Consider the following 20,055-nt stretch of genomic DNA (forward strand, 5'->3'; position numbering starts at 1 on the left):
TTTCTCTCTTTCTTTCTTTCTTTCTTTCTTTCTTTCTTTCTTTCTTTCTTTCTTTCTTTCTTTCTTTCTTTCTTTCTTTCTTTCTTTCTTTCTTTCTTTCTTCTCTTTCTCTCTTTCTTCTCTTTCTCTCTCTCTTTCTCTCTCTCTCTCTTTCTCTCTTTCTCTCTTTCTCTCTTTCTTTCTCTCTTTCTTTCTCTCTTTCTTTCTCTCTTTCTTTCTCTCTCTCTTTCTGTCTTATGCCGTATGTTTTGTCCCAGCTACTGTTTTTTGTTTCTTTTACTTTAGGAGCTCCAGATACAGCTAGAGGAGTTTAAAAGAAAATCTCAGTGTGAACTAAGAGAACTAGAGAAAGAGAAAGAAGTCCTAACTGGGAAACTTCAGAACTCTTCGCTTGAGGTAAAGTGGGCATAAATGGAACCTAGTAATGAAAGGACTCTTAATTTTCCCTCTTGTCTGAGAGATTCTTGATTAGATTTTAATTGTATTTTCTGTGACTATCATTCAAAAAAATATGCAAGGACTCTAGACAGAAATAACAGAAATTACTGCTCCTGAATATGTGAAGATTTTGACAAGCCTATCTATTCTGGTGAATTTCATATATCACTCTTTTAAGATATGCTGATGAAGAGTTTTTTGATGATTTTTGATGAAGAGTTTAGCTATAGCAGGTTTGGAAAATGACTCTCACTGTTTGTGAGATACAGATACAGAGCTAAGTGAGATTAGAAGATTATTTACAGCTCTTGTTGATTTTCTGATTAATTGTGTGTGTGTGTACACATGTAAAAGTACTTGCTTCTTTGCTTCCTTGAGTAGGAAAATTGAATGGTAAAAGGTCAATAGATCATTGTTTCTGTTCTGCCTGCTTGATAATAAGGGAGAAGACTGGAATATGCAATAATTTATATAAGTAGTTAGATATCCCTCCCTCTATGTTCTCAAGATAAGAATGAAATAGAGAATGCATTGTGGCCCCAAAGTAGCTTTGAGGATGTCATAGCTTATGTACTGTTGCTCATGCTGATTACACCTAAGTCATAATGCAAATCTGCAGGTGTATTAATCTGGAAAGAAATTCCTGAGACAGGCTGAAGTAGCTGGGGTCATTCAGCCTGAAGAAGAGAAGACTCCAGGGAGACCTTACAGCAACCTTCCAATACCTGAAAGGAGCCTGTAAGAAGGCTGGAGACCTGTTCACAAGGGCATGTAACGATAGGAGAAGGGGTAAGGGTTTCAAGCTAGGGAAGGGTAGATTTAGGTTGGACATCAGGAAAAAGTTCTGTAATATGAGGGTAGTGTGTCACTGGAACAGGTTACCTAGAGAGGTGGTGGAGGCCCCTTCCCTGGAGAAATTCAAGGTCAGGCTTGATGGGGCTCTAAGCAATCTGTTCTAGTGTGAGATGTCCCTACTTAGCATAGGGGGTTGAACTAGATGACCTTTAGAGGTCCCTTCCAAACCAAGACATTCTATGATTCTATTAGATTGTCCACACATAACAGCTATTATGTCAGCTGCAGGCCAAGTGACACAAATTTTCCGGATTTCCATCTTCCAAAACATTTATACAAGAATGTGTCATTATTTGAAAAGCCGTAACATGTTGGAAAATAATTTTCTGCCAAAGCAAAAGCAGAACTCCTACAAGGCAATTATTTACTGAAGTAAACCATTCACCTTGATATTTTCTGGCAACTGTGAATACACCTTTTCTCCCTCTCACATGTTCCCATTTTGAGTTGTTCAGTTCTTTTCAGCAAATGCTCTCTGCTTTCAAATGTTATGTACAGGGCATATCCTTTTCTCCAGTGTGATCATGTGAAGTTTTTGCCTGTGAACATTTTAATACTTTAACCTCACAGATAAGCTTTAAAGCTTTAACTCTTCTTTTATCATGAGATCATGGTAAATGCAAGAGGTGGGAAATTATTGTCAGTATAAACATATATAAATAATATAAATAATAAATATCATGCTGTATGTTATGTCCACAACACCATGGTGAGTATGAAAAGCTACACTAAGAAAAGTTTGAATGTATCTTAGAATTTAATTATCTCCCCAAAAGGGTGGAAATGCTCCCTCTGAAGAGAAAAATTACATTTTTATTGGTACTCGGTAAGTTACTTTCTGAACCAATTACTTGGCAATATTGCCAGGGAAGTGAAGATGTTTCAATTTGTAATACTACTCTTTTATAAATCTGTAAATAATCACAGCCAAGAAGTCACCATTTACTATACAACATTATGTTTCACTGAGGGCATGATTCCCAGCTGGGAACCTTTGCAATGGCTCAGCCCAGAGCTTCCGCCTCAGAGGTTAGGCAATGTGCTGTTACTAATCCAATTCTAACCTGGATACAATTTCAGATCTAAAATTAGCTTCCTCAACAGCATAAGGTACATTTTTAATTGGGCTGACATAGCTACAGTAATATGCAGAGTAGACAGAATCATTACAGTTTAATCTCTTTGGGGATGTACTTCAAAATGGCCGTGTTTTTGTATTACTGAGATTTTTCTGGATAAAGAAATCAGATTCACTCTTCTTTGGTCCTCTGGAAGGAAGGATGTGAGATCCTGCGTGGATTGAATTGTAATTGGTAGGAGTCCTCCAGTTTCTTGCTGTTGCACCACAGGGTCTATTCAACACATGTTAAAGGAGCTATTCTGTTGTTAGAAGGTACGTGAAATGGAAGCACAGGCATCACCTTGTCATAGATATATCTTTGAACAATGCTAGCAGAGCAATGACCAGAGCCTTGAGAAAGATCTTGTAAGTACCACCAAACAGCAGCAGTTGAGGTGTACCTAGTGTGTTCACCTGTCTCTCCAGTCAGGAATTGCTATAAGTTTAGGAAGGCAGTTAACTGTGAACTTAATAAAAATGACTGTGAAATAACCCTAAACACAACAGTAAAATGTGTAATTTCATTATTTTGTTGTTACTTCTTATATCATGTTACTATTTTGATGTAATAGCATCATAGTATGAGCAAAACCCTGTAGCATGTGGGTGTCTTATTTTGACTCTGAACTAATTCTCATTTGTGGTGGCTCTTCTATAATACATCAAAAGGTAGCTTTAGGTCTTTTACATAAATTCATCCCCTAGCAATGCACTGAGAAACTTGGATCTATCTACTTAAAAGATACAGGAAGTCAAAATACTCTCTCTGATTCCAACTTTAGATCTTGCCTTTGAGATTTCACACTTCTTACATACAATAAATAAAAGAAGGGGAGAGCAGACGTAAGATAGACTTCAAGTATTCGTAGTGCTTGCAAGCACAGTGAACTGAAAATTATCAAAGCAGAAGTCAAACGGGGGAGCCAACTGTGATGGCATGTACAGCCTTACACTTGCCCAGTACTTTTGCCCATGGGCTATCAAAGCCTGAGAGGAACTTCTTCAAAAGAATCAAGCCATTTTCCCCAAGAGGATGATAGTATTTATGGTTAGAGAAGAACAAAACATGAAAGGCCTTTGAAATATTTCAAAACTTATCTGTTCTCTTTTAGTAATAGTTGTTCATTTTTCTGTACTTGGAAGACAGTGGGAGGCAAAATCAACTGTCATAAGAAAGGGCAAGTGCAAACATAACCCTGAAGTTTGAAAGGAATGCAGCAAAGCCTAGAAGAATACTGTTGCCTGTAATTTATATTGTTGACAGGTATTAGTTGTATCTTGATTTAATTATGTTGGGAAAAAATGATTGAATAATGTTATTAGAGGTACAGTTTTTTTTCAAGAGGGCAGGTTGGGTGTTTTTTTTTTTGCAGCAGGAAGATGTTATAAAGCACAACATCACACAGTGTTGCTGGTTTGTAAAATGAGCCAAATAAGATTCTGGAATGATGTGAATTGGCATAGTTTTATTGGCTTAAATGTTGCTTTAACAATTTAAACAAATTTAGGGTCTTAATACCTGTTTTGAAGTAATGCAACACAACAAAATGCCACAACATGTTCCAGAGAGGGATTTGCGCTGGTGGATCTGAAAGCCCTTGTAATTTTAAGACTGGAGAAGGAAACCTGATCGTTGGAAATGTTTCTCAACTTCTAATATGTTACAAGTAGCAGGCTTCATGAAAAAGAGCCTGTTTGTCTGCCTGATACATTTCTGTAGGTCTTTTTCCCTAGGTCACTAAAAAATAATGTATTTAGATATACTCTTCTATCTGATTTATTACTACTTTATCTTCTCTGTTGATACCAATTTACTGCTTAGCCTATTTCTAGTTAGGATGATTTTATGTTTCATGTTAAAAGTGCTTGGAACCAATAATTGTCTTTGAAGACAGCGTGGAAGGTTAATAATGTGACCACAGCTCAAGTTTATAAATGCCTCTTTTCATCTTCCCCACCTACAGGAATATTTAATTTGCAAAAGAAATATTCCAAGCCACATTTTTCCTGTTTCAAATTTTTCTGTTAGAAAATATGTAGCCTACTCTTCTGACACATCCTTCTTACTCACTTACTTACTTTCAGGAAGCCCAGAAAATAAATGCATGCTTGAGTGTAGTAATGTTAATGCATATTACATCAACTGATATAGGGGACTGTTCAACATTAAGTGTTTCATGTCAAAGCTTAGTTTTACAAGTAACTGCAGTACCTAAAGACTTCCATGTTGCCTTTCTTTATACAGGCAAACATTGGCTGGAGTTCAATAGATACTGTGACAAAGTAAATGTTTTACCTGTAATCAGAAGCGAAAGTACTCCTTTGATTACATCTTATGATTTATCACTGATTTTTCAAAAAATAATAATAAACAATAAATAATAATAAACAAAAAATGCAGCAGCTCTGGAAACAAAAGTATGCTTGGCAAGTGTCTCTGGCATCTGCCTGTTCCTGGAGTGTATCCAGGCCTCAGATAGATCCCATCACACATACACATAAAAGACAATTAATGTTTTTAATTAAGAATAAGATGTAGCAATTACTCTTCACTAGTTTGTTCACAGAATATTAGGGGTTGGAAGGGATCTCTGAAGATCATAGAGTATCTGTTCAGACAGATAGTTTTATTTGTGTTTAATTGGATGACACAAAGGAAAAAGCCAAGAAAAGACTGGATGATTAGTTAATTTTAACTCACAGTTTGTGGATGATGAAGCTAGGTGCTCTTTCAAATTTGCTAACTCAGATCAGTTTAATTGTATAACTTCAGTGAAATTCAAATGCACAGTGTTAGTTTGAAATGGTTTAAGAAATGGTAAAACTAGTATTTCCTTTCCTGGCACTTAGAACAATACAAAAATATATATTCACAAAACACTAGGTGAAAGAATGTCTGTTTTCTTCTTATCTACTAACCCAGCTTTCCCATGATGTGTGGGAGGCCTTGGCTTGTTTTTCGGTTTTGGGATTTTTTTTTCCTTCTGTCACCTTTCTTACCATTTAAAGAGTTCCCTTGCCACTGGGTTACAGGATAGAACAGAGCTACGGTGTTGTCATCTGTTGCCACTTCTTTACTTGTATATTAAGTTGTCACTTAAGGACAACCTAGGCCTTCATCACTTGGGTAAGCATCTCAGTTACCTTCATATGCACATACACATACTGTCTTCCTCTCTCACTTTTTCTGTGCCTCCCTGCTTCCTTTCTCTCTCAAAAACAAAGAACTACCACTGTTGCCATCTCTTCTTCCTCTGTGTTCTGTGAATAAAGCCATTTGTCTTCTTACAGATGATGAAATAATTTAAGTTTTTAAAATATTTAATTCTGTCTGGAGGAAATATTTTAACTTTTCTTTTTGATTAGTACATTAAAAAATGTTTCCTTTGGATTGATTTGAGCAGAAGTTTTATTGATTGCTTGGTTTGGCCACCAAATAGGAAGAAGTCAGCTGCCCAAGCTGGAAGCTTTGCTAAAGAATTTTTTAACAAGGTGCATCTCTTCTTCCAGATATCTCTCATGTCTAAACTGCAATACTCTTCTAGATCTCAGAGTATATGAAACATCAGATCAAATCACAGAATCACAGACTCACAGAATGTTAGGGATTGGAAGGGACCTCCAAACATGATCTAGTCCAACCCCTCTGCCAGAGCAGGATACCGTAGAGAAGGTTACACAGGAACACAACCAGGCGGGTTTTGAATGTCTCCAGAGGAGACTCCACAACCTCTCTGGGCAGCCTGTTACAGTGCTCTGTCTCCCTCACAGTGAAAAAGGTTTTCCTCATATTTACGTGGAACCTCCTATGTTCCAGTTTGCACCTGTTGCCTCTTATCCTATCATTGGTCATCACTGAAAAAAAGCCTGGCTCTGTCCTCCAGACACTCCCCCTTTACATATTTGTAAACATGGTTGCCCCTCAGTCTCCTCTTCTCCAAGCTAAAGAGACCCAGCTCCCTCAGCCTTTTCTCATAAGGGAGATGTTCCACTCCCTTAATCATCTTTGTGGCTCTGCACTGGACTCTTTCAAGCAGCTCCCTGTCTTTCTTGAACTGAGAGGCCCAGAACTGGACACAATATTCCAGATGCAGCCTCACCAAGGCAGAATAGAGGGGGAGGAGAACCTCTCTTGACCTACTAACCACACCCTTTCTAATACACCCCAGGATGCCATTGGCCTTCTTAGCCACAAGGGCACATTGCTGGCTCATGGTCATCCTTCTGTCCACCAGGACCCCCAGGTCCCTTTCACCTACACTGCTCTCCAGCAGGTCAGCCCCCAACCTGTACTGGTACATGGAGTTGTTCTTCCCCAGATGCAAGACTCCACACTTGTCCTTGTTGAATTTCATTAATTTCTCCCCGCCACACTCCCCAGCCTGTCTAGGTCTTGCTGAATGGCAGCACAGCCTTCTGGTGTGTCAGCCACTCCTCCCAGTTTAGTGTCATCAGCAAACTTGCTGACAGTGCACTCTGTTCCTTCATCTAAGTTGCTGATTAATATATATTGAATAGTACTGGTCCCAGTACCAACCCCTGAGGAACTCCCCTAGATGCATGCCTCCAACTAGACTCTAGCCCACTAACCAGAACTCTCTGGCTTCTTTCCTACAACAAGTACACAATGCACCTCACTACCCTGAGGAACTTTGAAGTTCAAACATAACACAATACACCATCTGGTAAAGGAAGTCACATTAATTATGATAGCACTGTGGCCCTTTGTGAGCAAGTAATTGGAAGAGGGTCAGAGGGAAAGTGAAGTAAGTACAAGATCATTGATAATCAGTAATGGCCATCACCAATTAATTGGAGAAAAGGAACCTGACTCGTTGATTTGAAGAGAAGGACAAACTCTATAGAAGTGGAAGGGAGACGGTATACTGCCTTCCGTATAGGAACAGCAGTTTTGCAGCCATAAATGTACTAAAAAATGGAGCAGTAATTATTTCTTGTGGCTGCTTACACAGGTTGCAAAAGGACCCCAAGTGTGCAGTTGCAGTTACAAGCAACTATTTAGGTAGTTAAAGCTACAGTGCTGCTTCAGCTAATAGTCTGTCTAGAGTATGCATGGTAAAAAATGGAGGCAACACTGAAGAGGAACAGACCACGTATTAGTGCAGAAGGAATAACAGGATGGAGTCACAGGTTATAATCTGTATTGTATTGAATGTGCACTTGTGTGTAACTCCATTTGAATAATTTAAAGTCACCTGAAAACATGAGGATGCAAACTTCTTCCTTTCCCCACTTAGATATTCTTATGAACAGGTATTTTTTTGGTACTTCTGTGTCAACTATTAGACAGGTCTGCTGTGTACTAACAGCAGTAGACATGTAGTCTGGTGTCCACAATGCTTGTTTCCATTGGTTCTAGTCTACTGCTTTACATAAATGGACTCTGCAGTGTTATATCTCCAGGATGACAAGAAGCACAGCCTTAGGCCTGCCTTCTGGTTTGTGCCATAATTACTGTGCAAGTTGAACTATGGATTGTAGATATGAGATGGAGGCAACTTGAAAAGATATAATTTAAGAAAAGTACTTGATGGGCAAAAGACAGTATATGCAAAAGGGATGTCATTCTTCACTGAAAAAGGGCTTCTTGCACAAAACAAGCATCTTGCTGTTTTTCAGATGGCAGCACAAGTTCATAAAGAGTACTAAAATTTACATTAATTCCTCTCCATTGTGAATGCAGCCATTAATCTTATTCTGCTGACTTACTTTTCTGGAAGGTGGCTCAGCTGAAGCAAATATTAGACCAGCAAGCAAATAATTTCAAGGAGTCACTGAAGAAACATAATCTACAGTCCAACAAAGAAAAAGAGAAGCTTTTGCAGGATCTTCAAAACACCATTAAAGAAAACCAGAATGTTAAACTGCAGCTGGAGGCATCACATCAAAAAGTCTTAAAAATGTTGGAGAAAAGTAAAAATCAGGAACTCAAGGTCAGTTTATGACATACTAGTATATATATAAAAAATATGTATTTATGAAATAAGCCATATTAACTAGATCTGATTATCAAAACTCAGTTATCTGCTTTTATCTTAATGATGGGTTGCCATTGTTGCACATAATGAATTCTGTGATTTTGAACCCTCACCATCTTTAGAATAAAGGGGGTTTTGGGTTGTTTTTGTTTGTTTTGTTTTCTTTTGTTTGGGGTTTTTGTTTTGGGTGGTTTTTTGTTTGTTGGGGTTTTTTTAATATTTGAACTTAGACCACAGTGTGAATGAAATAGTATCATAAAACAATATAGTCTGCCCTCTACAGTTAGGCTGCAATGCATGCAAACTCCTCTAGCTGTGCCCTTGCTTCAGAAATACAAGGGAACTCCTAGGTATATTATTAACAGGACTCAGTTTTATTCTTGTTCATCCATTATTCATTTACACATAAATAGTTAAAATAAGTATAGTAGACATGTATAACGATGTGTATTGCCCTACATATCTTCGAGAAATCAATTCTGTAAGTGCATAACCAAAGCTTTTAAAGGTTCAAGTGGCTTTATTTCAGTGACAAATTATTAATGCAATATATTGAGGTTTTAAAGAATGTTGCTGTTTGAGGACAAAAAAAATCAACTCAAAAAACCTACATGTGATTGTGACATGGACTTCAGGTGTCCCTGTCTATATCACACACCTTCGGGAAAACCTCCTTACTAAATTTATGTAGTAAAACCATCCTAAGTAGAATTTACTGTCTTGATTACATATTGAAAATAAAATCCCAGCTTTAACAAAACCAAGCTGAAGGTAGTAAACTGGTATAAATGAAACTGAGGATAGGAGTTTGCTTTCAGAGTCACAACAGAGCAACAGTGTATCAGCAGTGCTTCTAACAACAGTGGAAGTTTTAGCCAAGAACTGGACAAGGAAAGGTGAAAGTCTTTGTCTGATACACTGCTAAGTCATGACATACGGATCAAATCGGGGGGGATTTGCATGTTGATTCTAATGGCAAATAGTGCAAAGATGCCAGTGTTATTATTTCATAATGTACAACAAATCTAATAGCTGACACCTTGATAATTTCTCTTGTCCCTATTAAATTTTATTTTCTAACTTCAGCTCATTTTTATTCTTGTGTTGATGAAGTGTCATGTGAAGTGTGATAAAAATAAAAGTTCTACAATGAAAGACCAGATTCACCCTAGCATTAAAAGTAAAACAACAAAGTGCTAAATAGGCTCCAACTACTTTGTTTGCTTTTTTGGTGTTTTTTTTTTTTTGGCGGGGCTTTTGCTTACAGGAGGCAGAAGAACGTTTGAAAAAGGAATTTAATGAGACTTTCAAGATCCAACATCAGTCTCATAAGCTGGAAATACAAACCTTGGAAGAGAAAGCAAAAAAAGAATTGCATGATGAACTCGAACAGATACAGAAGCAGCAAACCCTGTTGCTAGGTATAATGTCTCATGTCTCACACAGCTCCTACTGGTTGATTACATGCTGAAAAGCACTGAATTTCTTAGCATTCAATTTCTTTCCCATCTTCTGGGAACTCAGGTCTTTGTGAATCTCCTTTTCCATACCTTGTAATTTCAGCAATACAGACCTAATATTCTTTGTTAATATAGCTCTCGACTGTCAGCAGCAGAATGGTGCTGGGAGGGTGTTCTGGTGTACAACATTTAGGTATGCATTATCAGCTATATTACATTGGAATATTGTAGTTTATTTATATGACTTTCCTTTTTTTTTCTGTAATGTGAAGAATTATTTGTGATTCAAGTTTGTTCGGTTGAGTTCAGCAGTGTAGATCACTATGTTTTGTTTAGTCAGTTTAGAAAGTTCTCTAAACTGTTCAGAACAAAGAAGAACACTGCTTTAGGGACCTGTAATATCTCTGGGCTTGAACTCAGTTTATTAAAGCCCATCTATAAAAGGTTTTTTAATTAAAGAAAGAATAATTTGAAAGTATTTTAGGTACAAACTAGATTACCTTCTTGGGATTTTGTTCAGTATATAAAATTCACTAGAAAGATTTGTCGCTCTCTGAAGGTTTTATGTTCAAGAGATAAATTCTGTTCTTTTTCAAGAAAAATTGTATGGAGACAATAGAGAGAGAGGAAAAAAAACCCCACCGTCTTTCTCCTTGTACTTGATCCATCCCAAAACTTGTATCCAATATACACAAAAGTTGCAGTATATGACGGATCTGCTTATGGAAGTCTTGTGCTTCTCTAACACAACTAGAGCTCTCCTCAGTCTGCCTTATGGCGCTCTATAGAACTCCACTGCACCTAACAGGGAAGCTCAGGGGTGCTCCAGTAAAGTTGAAGGTTAGAAGGAGCAATTCTAGTGCTTTAGTTTGCAAAACAACTGCGTCAGAATTACCTCTCTTACTATAATGTTAACCCATTGCTATTGTAGCTCTGTATCTTCTTGCCATTGCTCAACTGAGTTAGTTCTCTAGTAATAGAAGGCCATTATATCTAATGGCAAAGGAGAGGAGGAGCAAAGCAAAATCCAGTGTATGAACATTTTCATCTACATTGTCTATATCTGCCTTCTCCATCCAGCTGGCCTCTGACTGCCTTAATGATTGTCTCATTGTTACTAGGATCTCTACGGTTGGAACTCTCTGAGCAACAGACGTCATGCACTAATCTCAAGAAACAAATAGAAGAACTCCAAACAGAGCTGAGGAGTGTGAGGACACTGAAGAAGCAACAGGCAAGAATCCAGTTTTTAGTTGGTTGCCACGTTGTGTTTTGCAAAAGCAACAGTATCGCATTCTTCTCTCTGGAGGTAACAGAAGTGTACAGAATCTCTTGCAGAAATTGAATGGGTTTCCCTCTTACGTCACACTTAAAATGTTAGAATTGTTTATCATCCTTTTTTCCATTTACAGAACAAAATCTACAACTCAATTAAATAAATGAATGTTATAATAAAATAAACCTTATGAGGGCTATAAAATATGTTCAGGAAGTTTTGATCACAGATTTTGTGTTGCACATCGCATTACACATATAACTGAAAAAGCAGTGCACAAAAATTCAGTGCACACAATTCCAGTGAGCTCTTTGCTTTAAATAATTAAAGGCTGTGAATAACTAAATTTGGCCTTTTTCTTAGGAAGGAAGTAGCCAGAGCCAGATCAGATCTCTTCATGATGACCTGGAAAAATGTCAGAGTGAAATTACCGAACTCAAGAAAGAGAATTTACTTTTGAAGGATACAATGGAGCTACTCAGTGCTGAGCTGGAGTTGCAGAAGCAAGAAGCTGCCCAGCTCCAGGATAGGGAGAAACAGTACAGAAGGTTTGCCTTGAATTCACACTTCACAATGCTATCTAGAGAGTCAATAATAATGCCAAAATCAGAGGTTTCCTAAATGTAATGAGTATCAGAATCTTTCTTTTCTAAAGTACTAATTTTATAAGTTCTATGTTTTGCAAAAGTAGTAGTTCATTTCACATTTCTCCCAGCATAATAAAAGCATGTGAACTAACTGTTCACTGTATGTACAAAGAAGTATGTCCAGTGTAGCCCGATAGGAGTGACCTGAGAAAATCTGCATAGTATCAGATTTTTGAAAAGCGCTGAAAGACAGAAACACACCCCACCCCAAACTCACCCAAGAGCTATTGAAAAAACATGGAAGTTTCTGAGAATAAATGTCAGTTTTTCATACGTACTCTGTAGGTAAAACCAATGGGTTGTTAACTCTAAAGGGATACCTGAGGATGCTGTATGTAGTCTGTGAGATTCTGCTTTGGCTGTAACAGCCAGCTTTGACCTGGGGGAGGAGGGGCAGTGATAGCAGATCCTGGCAGTGCCTCTGGGTGGATGGAAGCCTGGAGCTACTGTAATGTGCTGTCAGAGCACAGGAAGGGTAAGCTGACTTCTAGTCTTGGCTGTCTTTGTAGAAGGTAACCCACATCCTCTTAGTGTAGCCACAGGCTACACAGGCTCAGAGCACGTGTTACACTGCAGTAATAGCAGTCTCCCCATCTGCCTACAGACAAAGCGCAGGGCTTGCCTTTTACATGGGAGAAAAGACTGAGGTTCACTGCCCAGTGCATTTGTACGGCTGTTGAATCCTTTGAAATGTCTGGATTATCATATTTAACACATTCTCTTTGCAGAGAGATTGAGGGATCTGGTGCATGGGTACCTTTCAATTCATTTCTGCAGTGGTGTAGAATGTATGCCCCTAGCTACTCAAGCTGTATATAAAAAAGGATTTCTGAAGAGTATACCCTTAAAGAAATCTTTAAAATTATGTCCTACATAGTCTAGACAAAAGCACTCAAGGGATTCACTGTCTCTCAGCATTGTTAGAGTGGCCAGAATAAATCTGTTGCTCTTTACCAGTTTAGATATTTAAAGAATGAAAAATAAACTTTTTAAATTTTTTTCCCTTTGCACTCTTTGGAGAGTTATTTGAAGTTACTTTAATTTCAAGCTTTTGAAGATAAACAGAAAGAATTACAAACCAGAGAGTTTGATTAGTGCCCTCCAACTATCCTGAAGGAATTTACAGGCTCTGTTCATTAAGAGAAGGATTATTCACATGTCAGTGATGAGGTCTAAAAGGCCTCAAATGCTAAAGCTGCTGAGCGGGAGAAGAATATTTACAGGGGATGGATGACGTAGTTCTACTACAGTAAGGATTTGAGAAGGAAGCATTAATGAAAATTATGTAAGTAGAATTCCTTCAAATTACAGGAGGTAGGACCAAAGAGCTCAAATGGTCCTAGGCACCTGATACAGGCTGCTCTGAAATTAACCCATGAAGATCTGGAACATTAACTTGCAGCTCTTGTTTTGCTTTTGCAGGACCAATAATTTGGGTAGAGAAATAGTTAAATTGGTGAGTGCATACAAATAACAGCTTTTTGTGACCTCACCCTATGCAGTTGTTTCTGTTTTGAAAGCTGAAAGTGACTTGTTGTTTACATGTGCCAAATTTTTATAACCAGTTATTTTAAACTACTATTCCTACTGTTGCAAAGTAAGTGAAACTTACTCAAGTAATCTCTGTTGAATTAATCATTCCCATTTCCGTTCTCTTGAATTACGTCCTTTTGAAAGGACTAGGATGAAAGCAGACAGAGGTTTGGGGTTTTTTTTTATGGGAAGAGAGGACAAGTCCCAAAACAGCTACTCTGAAGGAGAGCTTTTATTCTGCCCCTGAAGGTCCATTTCAGGTATTCTGCTCCCATTTTCCCTCCTATTCTTCTGCTTTTTTTTTTGTGCCAAGGGCCAATCAATCACTCCCATGGCTGTGATCTGATTTCAAGGGCGGAGACTTTTCATGGACCTTTTGGTCTTTCCTGAAGCATTTCAGAAACAAGTGACAGGGGATTAGTAGTACATTAAAAATAAGGGGAGGAGGGGGTTGTGTGGAAAGGTAAACTGAGTATCTTTTGTGAAAATTACAATTCTTAACAACCTCCTGAGTTTGACATGTCAGTTTTAATGAGTAAGCAACAGAACATGGGCTCTGCATTGAGTTAATGACAAAAATTTCTCCAAGCTTCAGTGAAACATCAGCCAACAAAAGGCAACAAACTAACAATGACTCTTCAATAGATCTCTGTTTATTTTGGGATTGGTATCAGAAAGCAGTGTTAGTAATTGGAAAATGTTAGGCACTTTTTTAGTTTTCAGTTGACAGTGTTGATCAAATAGCAGTATCTTTGAAAATACATTGTCTGTTAAAGACAAATATAGTTAAAGGCACTGTTACAATGTTTCATACCTTGACATTTTGAAAAAATATATTTAGGATGGTGGTAGGCAGTATTAAACATTTGTAGTGCCATAATGTGATTAAATACAGAATCAGAACCTCATATTGAAATCTGAGAGATTTCAAAATAAATTTGCTTAATACAAGTGAGTTCCTGTGGTACTTAATTGTCATGTTTGACCATTAAGATTGATGCACAAACTAGCCATAGACAAAATGTCAATAGCATAATTTTATAGAATAGAACCTCCACTTCCTGAGGGCTGAAATTCTCCAAATAATTTTACTCTTCCTCAGTGTTTGTGTAGTTCTGCTTCAGATTGCATCTAAAGTGTCAAAAGTCAAATCAGTGAGCAGAAGCTCAGAGCTGTGCCCAATTAACTACCTATATAGTCAATAGAAAACCTCAAAACCACATACTTTGATCAATGATAGTAAACTAGTATTGAAACATGAGAATTCAGACATATTTTAATACCAATGAAAGCCTACTGGTAGAAGACCTCAATATCAACCATAAAAAAGAACTGGGCATACTGAAATAAGATCACCAGAAGGAAATTGAAAACATACCTGATTTCAGCAGCACTTGGGCACATCTCCAGACAAAGATTTTCTCCTTAGAAACTAAGTAAGTAATTTAAATAAACTCTGGTTCATACTTGCAAAGGTCTATTTGAAATTCTTATTCTTAGAATGTTGTGGGTTTTTTTATTACTCACAGGTAGAATATTAAAAGCACTGACCTAGAATTGTATATGTATTTTCTTTGCAAACACAAAAAGACCCATATATATATATTGTAATAAACTTTGAATATAATTTAATGTAAAGCATTATACATACAGTTTTACAATGCTAAATTAAAACCTGCATTTAGTATCTTGAAATTTAATGAAGTGTAAAATCATCTTTGTCACAGATGATACCAGAGGTCTTGATCCATGATCTTGTACTGAATTTTGCTCAGCAGAGCACCATCTTTGAGGTTATGCCCTTGCTCGTTCTCACTCCCTTGCGAGTTTCCCAGGACAGTCCCCATTCACTCATGTAAATAAATGCATTTTGCAGTCCCCTGTGGAGCTAAGTAGTTCTGTGGTGCTTCAAACTACAGGAGAGGCCCCTCAGAAATAATCCCTGTAATTATCTGTTGTCCTTTGTTCTTATCCCAGTTGTGTGGCATAGATCCAGAAGAGAGACCTACTTGTATGTAGGCAGGTCTCAAACCATTCAGATGTGAAGATTTATCTTTTTATCTAAACTCTGAGATACGCTAAATTAAGAGTATAAGATTTGGGGGGGTCCTCTCAAAAATGTTTACCCTTACCTAAAAAACCCCACAAAATGATGCTTTGTGTTCTGTAATATATTTCTCAGTATGGCAGGTGAACTTCATAGCACTCAGTTTCTCAAGCAGCAAAATTTATTAACTTGGCTGGTGAAATAATGACTTGTTTTCTCGTGGGTCAATCAATTGTATGTTTCCACACCATCTCTAAGAAGGTGTAAGTTCTCATTTGAATCTTTTGCTGAGATCAAGACATTTAAAGAGCTGAACTCACACTACAGGTTGTAACTTAGAAGGCCCCTCTTTTCATTAATGTTAGAGGAATTTACTATTTCTAAGGCCTGTATCAAATATGGTTGGAATTCACCTGTGGATTCTAAAGCTATTGGGTCAGAAAAGAGAACCAATAGATGAATACTGACACGCATAGATACTCTGACAGGATTTTTTCTTTAGGAAACTAGTCTAGCAAGGTAATGTGCAAGCTTGTTACACCAGGGGCTCAATTTTACACTGGACAGGTGTTGTGGGTTAACCCTGGTGGCAGTTTCATTTGGAACTCCACAATATTCTATACTTATATGTAATCCATGTACAGATGCCCATTTTAAAAAAAATGCTGTTTTGTCAGAAAGGCCTGACTATGTCCCTGTATTTTAGGCTTGGAATTTAGGGCAGTGTACAGCCTGGATATCTCTTGAACCTGGTCTGAGGAAGTTTTTTCCAGTCTGCATTTTCTTTGGTACAGACTTAAAGAATTAGAAGAAAAGTCAAGAAAGTGGGAGTCCAGAGCAGAAGATGCACACCTTATAAGCTGTCTGCAAGACAAATTAAGTGAGAGAGAAGAGATTATCAAGAAGTTGGTGGTAAGATTTCCTTTTATATGTACACATGTATTTTGGAATCTGCTGGTATTCACTGCTTCTGGCTGATACTTTCTGTTCTGGAATACTTTTAAAAATATGTTTACATACCAATTTCAAACAAATAGATGTTTCCATACACATAACTTTCTTTCCCCTCAGGAAGGAAGAAAATGTCAGCATTCACTTCTAGCCAACACTGAATCTTACAGGAATCGATCATTTTCTTTCAACCCTAATACAGGATGCTTGTCTTCTTCCATGAAGGTAAGATGGGCAATGCAATTAAAATGACAAATTGTGATTTTTTATTGCTACTTGAATCATACAGATGGTCAGGACAATAAAGATCCCATTAATTTTTATGGTTATGTTTTTCAGTAGAATTCTTTCCAGTAAGCCAACCTACAGTCAGGTACTGAGTATAACATAAATTCAGGAGAAGTATGTATGCACATAGATACAGGTGTTTAAGCAAATGCAATATACTGGCACTCCAAAGGCATCAGTCTTCCACTTGGGTAAGCACAGGCATTGCTTGCAGATTTGGGACTTGTTATTTGGCATATTGCGTGCATCAAAGAAAATTATTAACTTGGTCTGCTCAGGAACTGTCCTTTGTCATTCCAGCCCCTCTGTATGATACTCTCTATAGTCTTGGAAAGATGGGAGGTCGATTTGGTGGAAATCACCTAACTGAGCTCTGCAGAGCTATCAGCTTCGATGTGTCTAAAACCTCAAGGTCAAATACACCAATTATTTTAATTGGTCTCCCTAATCCTTGGATATTCATAGCATACACTGAAAATTTATTTTATATGCCTATAGAAAAATATAGGAATCTTCATTTTCCAGTGCTCCTTACAAAGATATCTAGGAATGAGCTATTGTTGAAGGTTTATAGTATGAAGTGTAAAAAAAATAATGCATGTGTAATGAAGTTTTCTGTTCCAACAAAAAGCAGCAAAAGAGAACAGTTGAGGTGCCCAGTCGTGTTGTCAGTGTTCCGGATTTAGCTTCCTATGCAAAGAGCTTCTTGAGCTGTGACTTGAGATCAAGAAGAAGTGCTCCTCAAATAAAAAAGTCTACAAGCTTAGACCGGAGTCCTGGCAGCCTCAGGGTGGGCTCTCCATCAACACAGTCTTCAGAGAGCAGTGCTGCCACAAGGTATTTGTCCATTTTGTAGTGACTTGTAAGATGATACATGAATTGGTACTTGGAATCATGTCAGCATTCAAACACATTAGGCATTTGGAAATATTGATGTAAGGTTCCTGCTGGGCAGTGAACTCTGTGTGTTCAGTTCTCTGCAGACAGACCCAGAAGTTTATTGCAGAAGTAGGCTATGATCACTGCCCAGCACAGCTTATGATTGCAAACCCTCCCAATACAGAAAAAAAGAGAATTGCAAGTATCTAAGTAAGAATGTAGTTAATAGTGAACATGGCTGTTTAAAACTTCAGGCCTGTATCAGTGGTTCTGTTAAGGATGTGTTTTCCTTCTTGCTTTTGTTTCCTCATGTTGCACTTGGCAAATGTAAATGGAATATTTTTATTTGAATTAGTCTAATCTGTTTTTTCTCTAAAAAGCTTGAATTTTTCTTAACATTTGTGAGTTAATATTTAAGTAACGTTTAGCATTTTATAAACAAGACTGAACTATCTCTTCAAGAAATAGTTAAAAAAATACGTAGTTAGCATTATGCAGTTATGATACAATTTTTTTAAAAAACAACCAATAAACAACAACCTACCACTATTCTTCAGAACAAAAGCCAGCCTTCTCACCTATCTCCTAGTGCAAATTAATTATCCTATAAATTGTGTGCTACTGAGTTCTTTCCAGGAAGGCAGATGGTGCTGACTGCTGCCAAAGACAATAACCTGGGTTATTGAATCCAGTTTGGCAATTCCTACATCTTAAAGATAAAAGCATTCGGTGTCATGCCAGATGTCTGCCAAGGCAAATCAGATTTATATTTCAAAGGGAAACATAGAGAGACTGAGGACAGCTTGGCTGCTACTTACTTTAAATCAATCAATCAATCATAAATGAAGTCATATTGACTACTATAAGCTAAGCATCCTGAATGCTGAAAAAACAGAGGTTATGTAATAGGATTTATTATTAAAAACAGTTAATATTGAAATAAATATTTGTTCCAAATAAAACTTTTACCCAAGTGCATAAATTACTTTTAGTGCATAAATTGTTTCATTTTTTAAAGAGTAAATTGCAACTGTCATTATCTGATTTTCAAGACTTCTATTCTCAAAGCATCTTTTTAATTATTTTTTGATATGTCAAGGATTGTGTTCAAACATTTCTCCATAGCTGTTCAGCTCTCCTGAATGCTCTCCTTTGTGTTGCCACCAGTGCTGTTAGCCCAGATATTAACCCAGCAAGCACAGATCCCACTAGAAATCATAGCTGGCACCTTTTGGCCTCATCCAGTTCATCTGAGCACAGATCCATTTGTAGGATCATGAGTTTTTCCAGGAAAAAAAAAAGTATTATACCTGTGAGTAAATACATATGTACATTTTAAGTGATGCTAATGTTTATTTGTTTCCACAGCACACATAGCAATGAACCACCACAAACCAAAGATGACCAAAAGCAAGAACCACAGCCTCAAGAATGGTTTACTAAATATTTTTCATTTTAAAGAAAACGATTACCATACTTCTCAGAATTACTAGAAAAGGTCTTCCTGCTTTCCTTTAGGAAATGATAATCCAATGTATGATTTAGAAAAAAATAAGAAACATGTAATTTCCATGTAAATAATTAGGAGCAACTGCACTCTCTTGCATCTAATTGCTATGGAGTTAGAGGCATGGAATTCATTATTTTTTTTAACAACTTCTAAAAATGAAGGAAAAGCAAAATTCTGGATACTCTTATGTGAAGACTTTTCAATCAAGAAATCATCCCACTCCACAATTACAGTCAATATGCAGTTTGGTTTTGGTATGTCCTGTCAATCTGTCCTCAGCTGAAAAAAAGATCATACTTCAGTAAGTGATTTCTGTAGGTTTATACATTTACTTAACCAGCTGTTTAAAATTATTTCTGCATATAGTAATGCAACTTTTTATATTTTAAGAGGTTTTTGTTAAAATTGTTTTCAGCTGTACAGCATGCAGTATACCTTCAACAACAGCATGTTTATAGCAGGTTGGTTTAGAAATACTTCCCGGTTTGCTTAATAAACTGTTTTGTATAGTCAACATTGCAATATAATATTCCTGTTGCACTTCAATACTTGTAACAATCAGCCTTTTAAATTAGGATAATATATAAGTATGACCAATAAACTTGTTTGTAAATAATCCATTTCCATGTTTTGCAAAATAGTGCTATGTATGCTGAAGTGTGAGTCAGGCTGATACGAGTTCCAGCTTTATGGGAACTGCATCCTTGTACATTTTGTCTCAATATTGCTCTTATGCCTGCCAAAATGCCATGTGTGGGAATGACTGCATTTATCAGATCACGCTAGCTAACTCATTACTGGGAGAAGAGACACCCATGGAGAAATTAACCCACAGGTAATTCATCAACAAATGTATAAGCAACCTAGAGTTTCAGACAAGATAGTTCATCTTCAACTGCCGTATGATTTGAAACTCCATTTAATTTCAGCAAGCAGGGCCCAGCTACATAGGAAGTTTTAGGGGTGTGATCAGAAGTGCCTCCAGCCTCACCTCTTCTGATGTCTGAGAGCCAGCAAGCGCTGCACCAACACAGCAAGCACTTACTGCAGAA

General features: G+C 37.3%; 1 protein-coding gene across 1 annotated transcript; it reads left to right on the forward strand.

Annotated features, from left to right (window-relative positions):
• Positions 1-9,817: 9,817 nt before the first annotated feature.
• On the forward strand, positions 9,818-19,517 carry FAM184B (family with sequence similarity 184 member B). Its single transcript, XM_051619999.1, has 8 exons — positions 9,818-9,833; positions 10,008-10,065; positions 10,994-11,106; positions 11,512-11,696; positions 16,170-16,287; positions 16,447-16,551; positions 17,246-17,451; positions 18,862-19,517. Exons 2-8 carry the CDS (start codon positions 10,029-10,031, stop codon positions 18,950-18,952), a joined length of 855 nt encoding a protein of 284 aa, XP_051475959.1. The 5' UTR covers positions 9,818-9,833; positions 10,008-10,028; the 3' UTR covers positions 18,953-19,517.
• The last annotated feature ends 538 nt before the right edge of the window (positions 19,518-20,055 follow it).

The sequence above is a fragment of the Apus apus genome, chromosome 4 (genome assembly GCF_020740795.1).
Source record: "Apus apus isolate bApuApu2 chromosome 4, bApuApu2.pri.cur, whole genome shotgun sequence".
Taxonomy (NCBI): Eukaryota; Metazoa; Chordata; class Aves; order Apodiformes; family Apodidae; genus Apus; species Apus apus.

Coding starts and splice junctions, on each gene's coding strand:
- FAM184B (XM_051619999.1), top strand. CDS start 10,029: ATGGTGCTGGGAGGGTGTTCTGGTGTACAACATTTAG. Junction 11,107..11,511: donor GGACACTGAAGAAGCAACAG/GCAAGAATCCAG, acceptor CCTTTTTCTTAG/GAAGGAAGTAGCCAGAGCCA. Junction 17,452..18,861: donor GAGAGCAGTGCTGCCACAAG/GTATTTGTCCAT, acceptor TTGTTTCCACAG/CACACATAGCAATGAACCAC.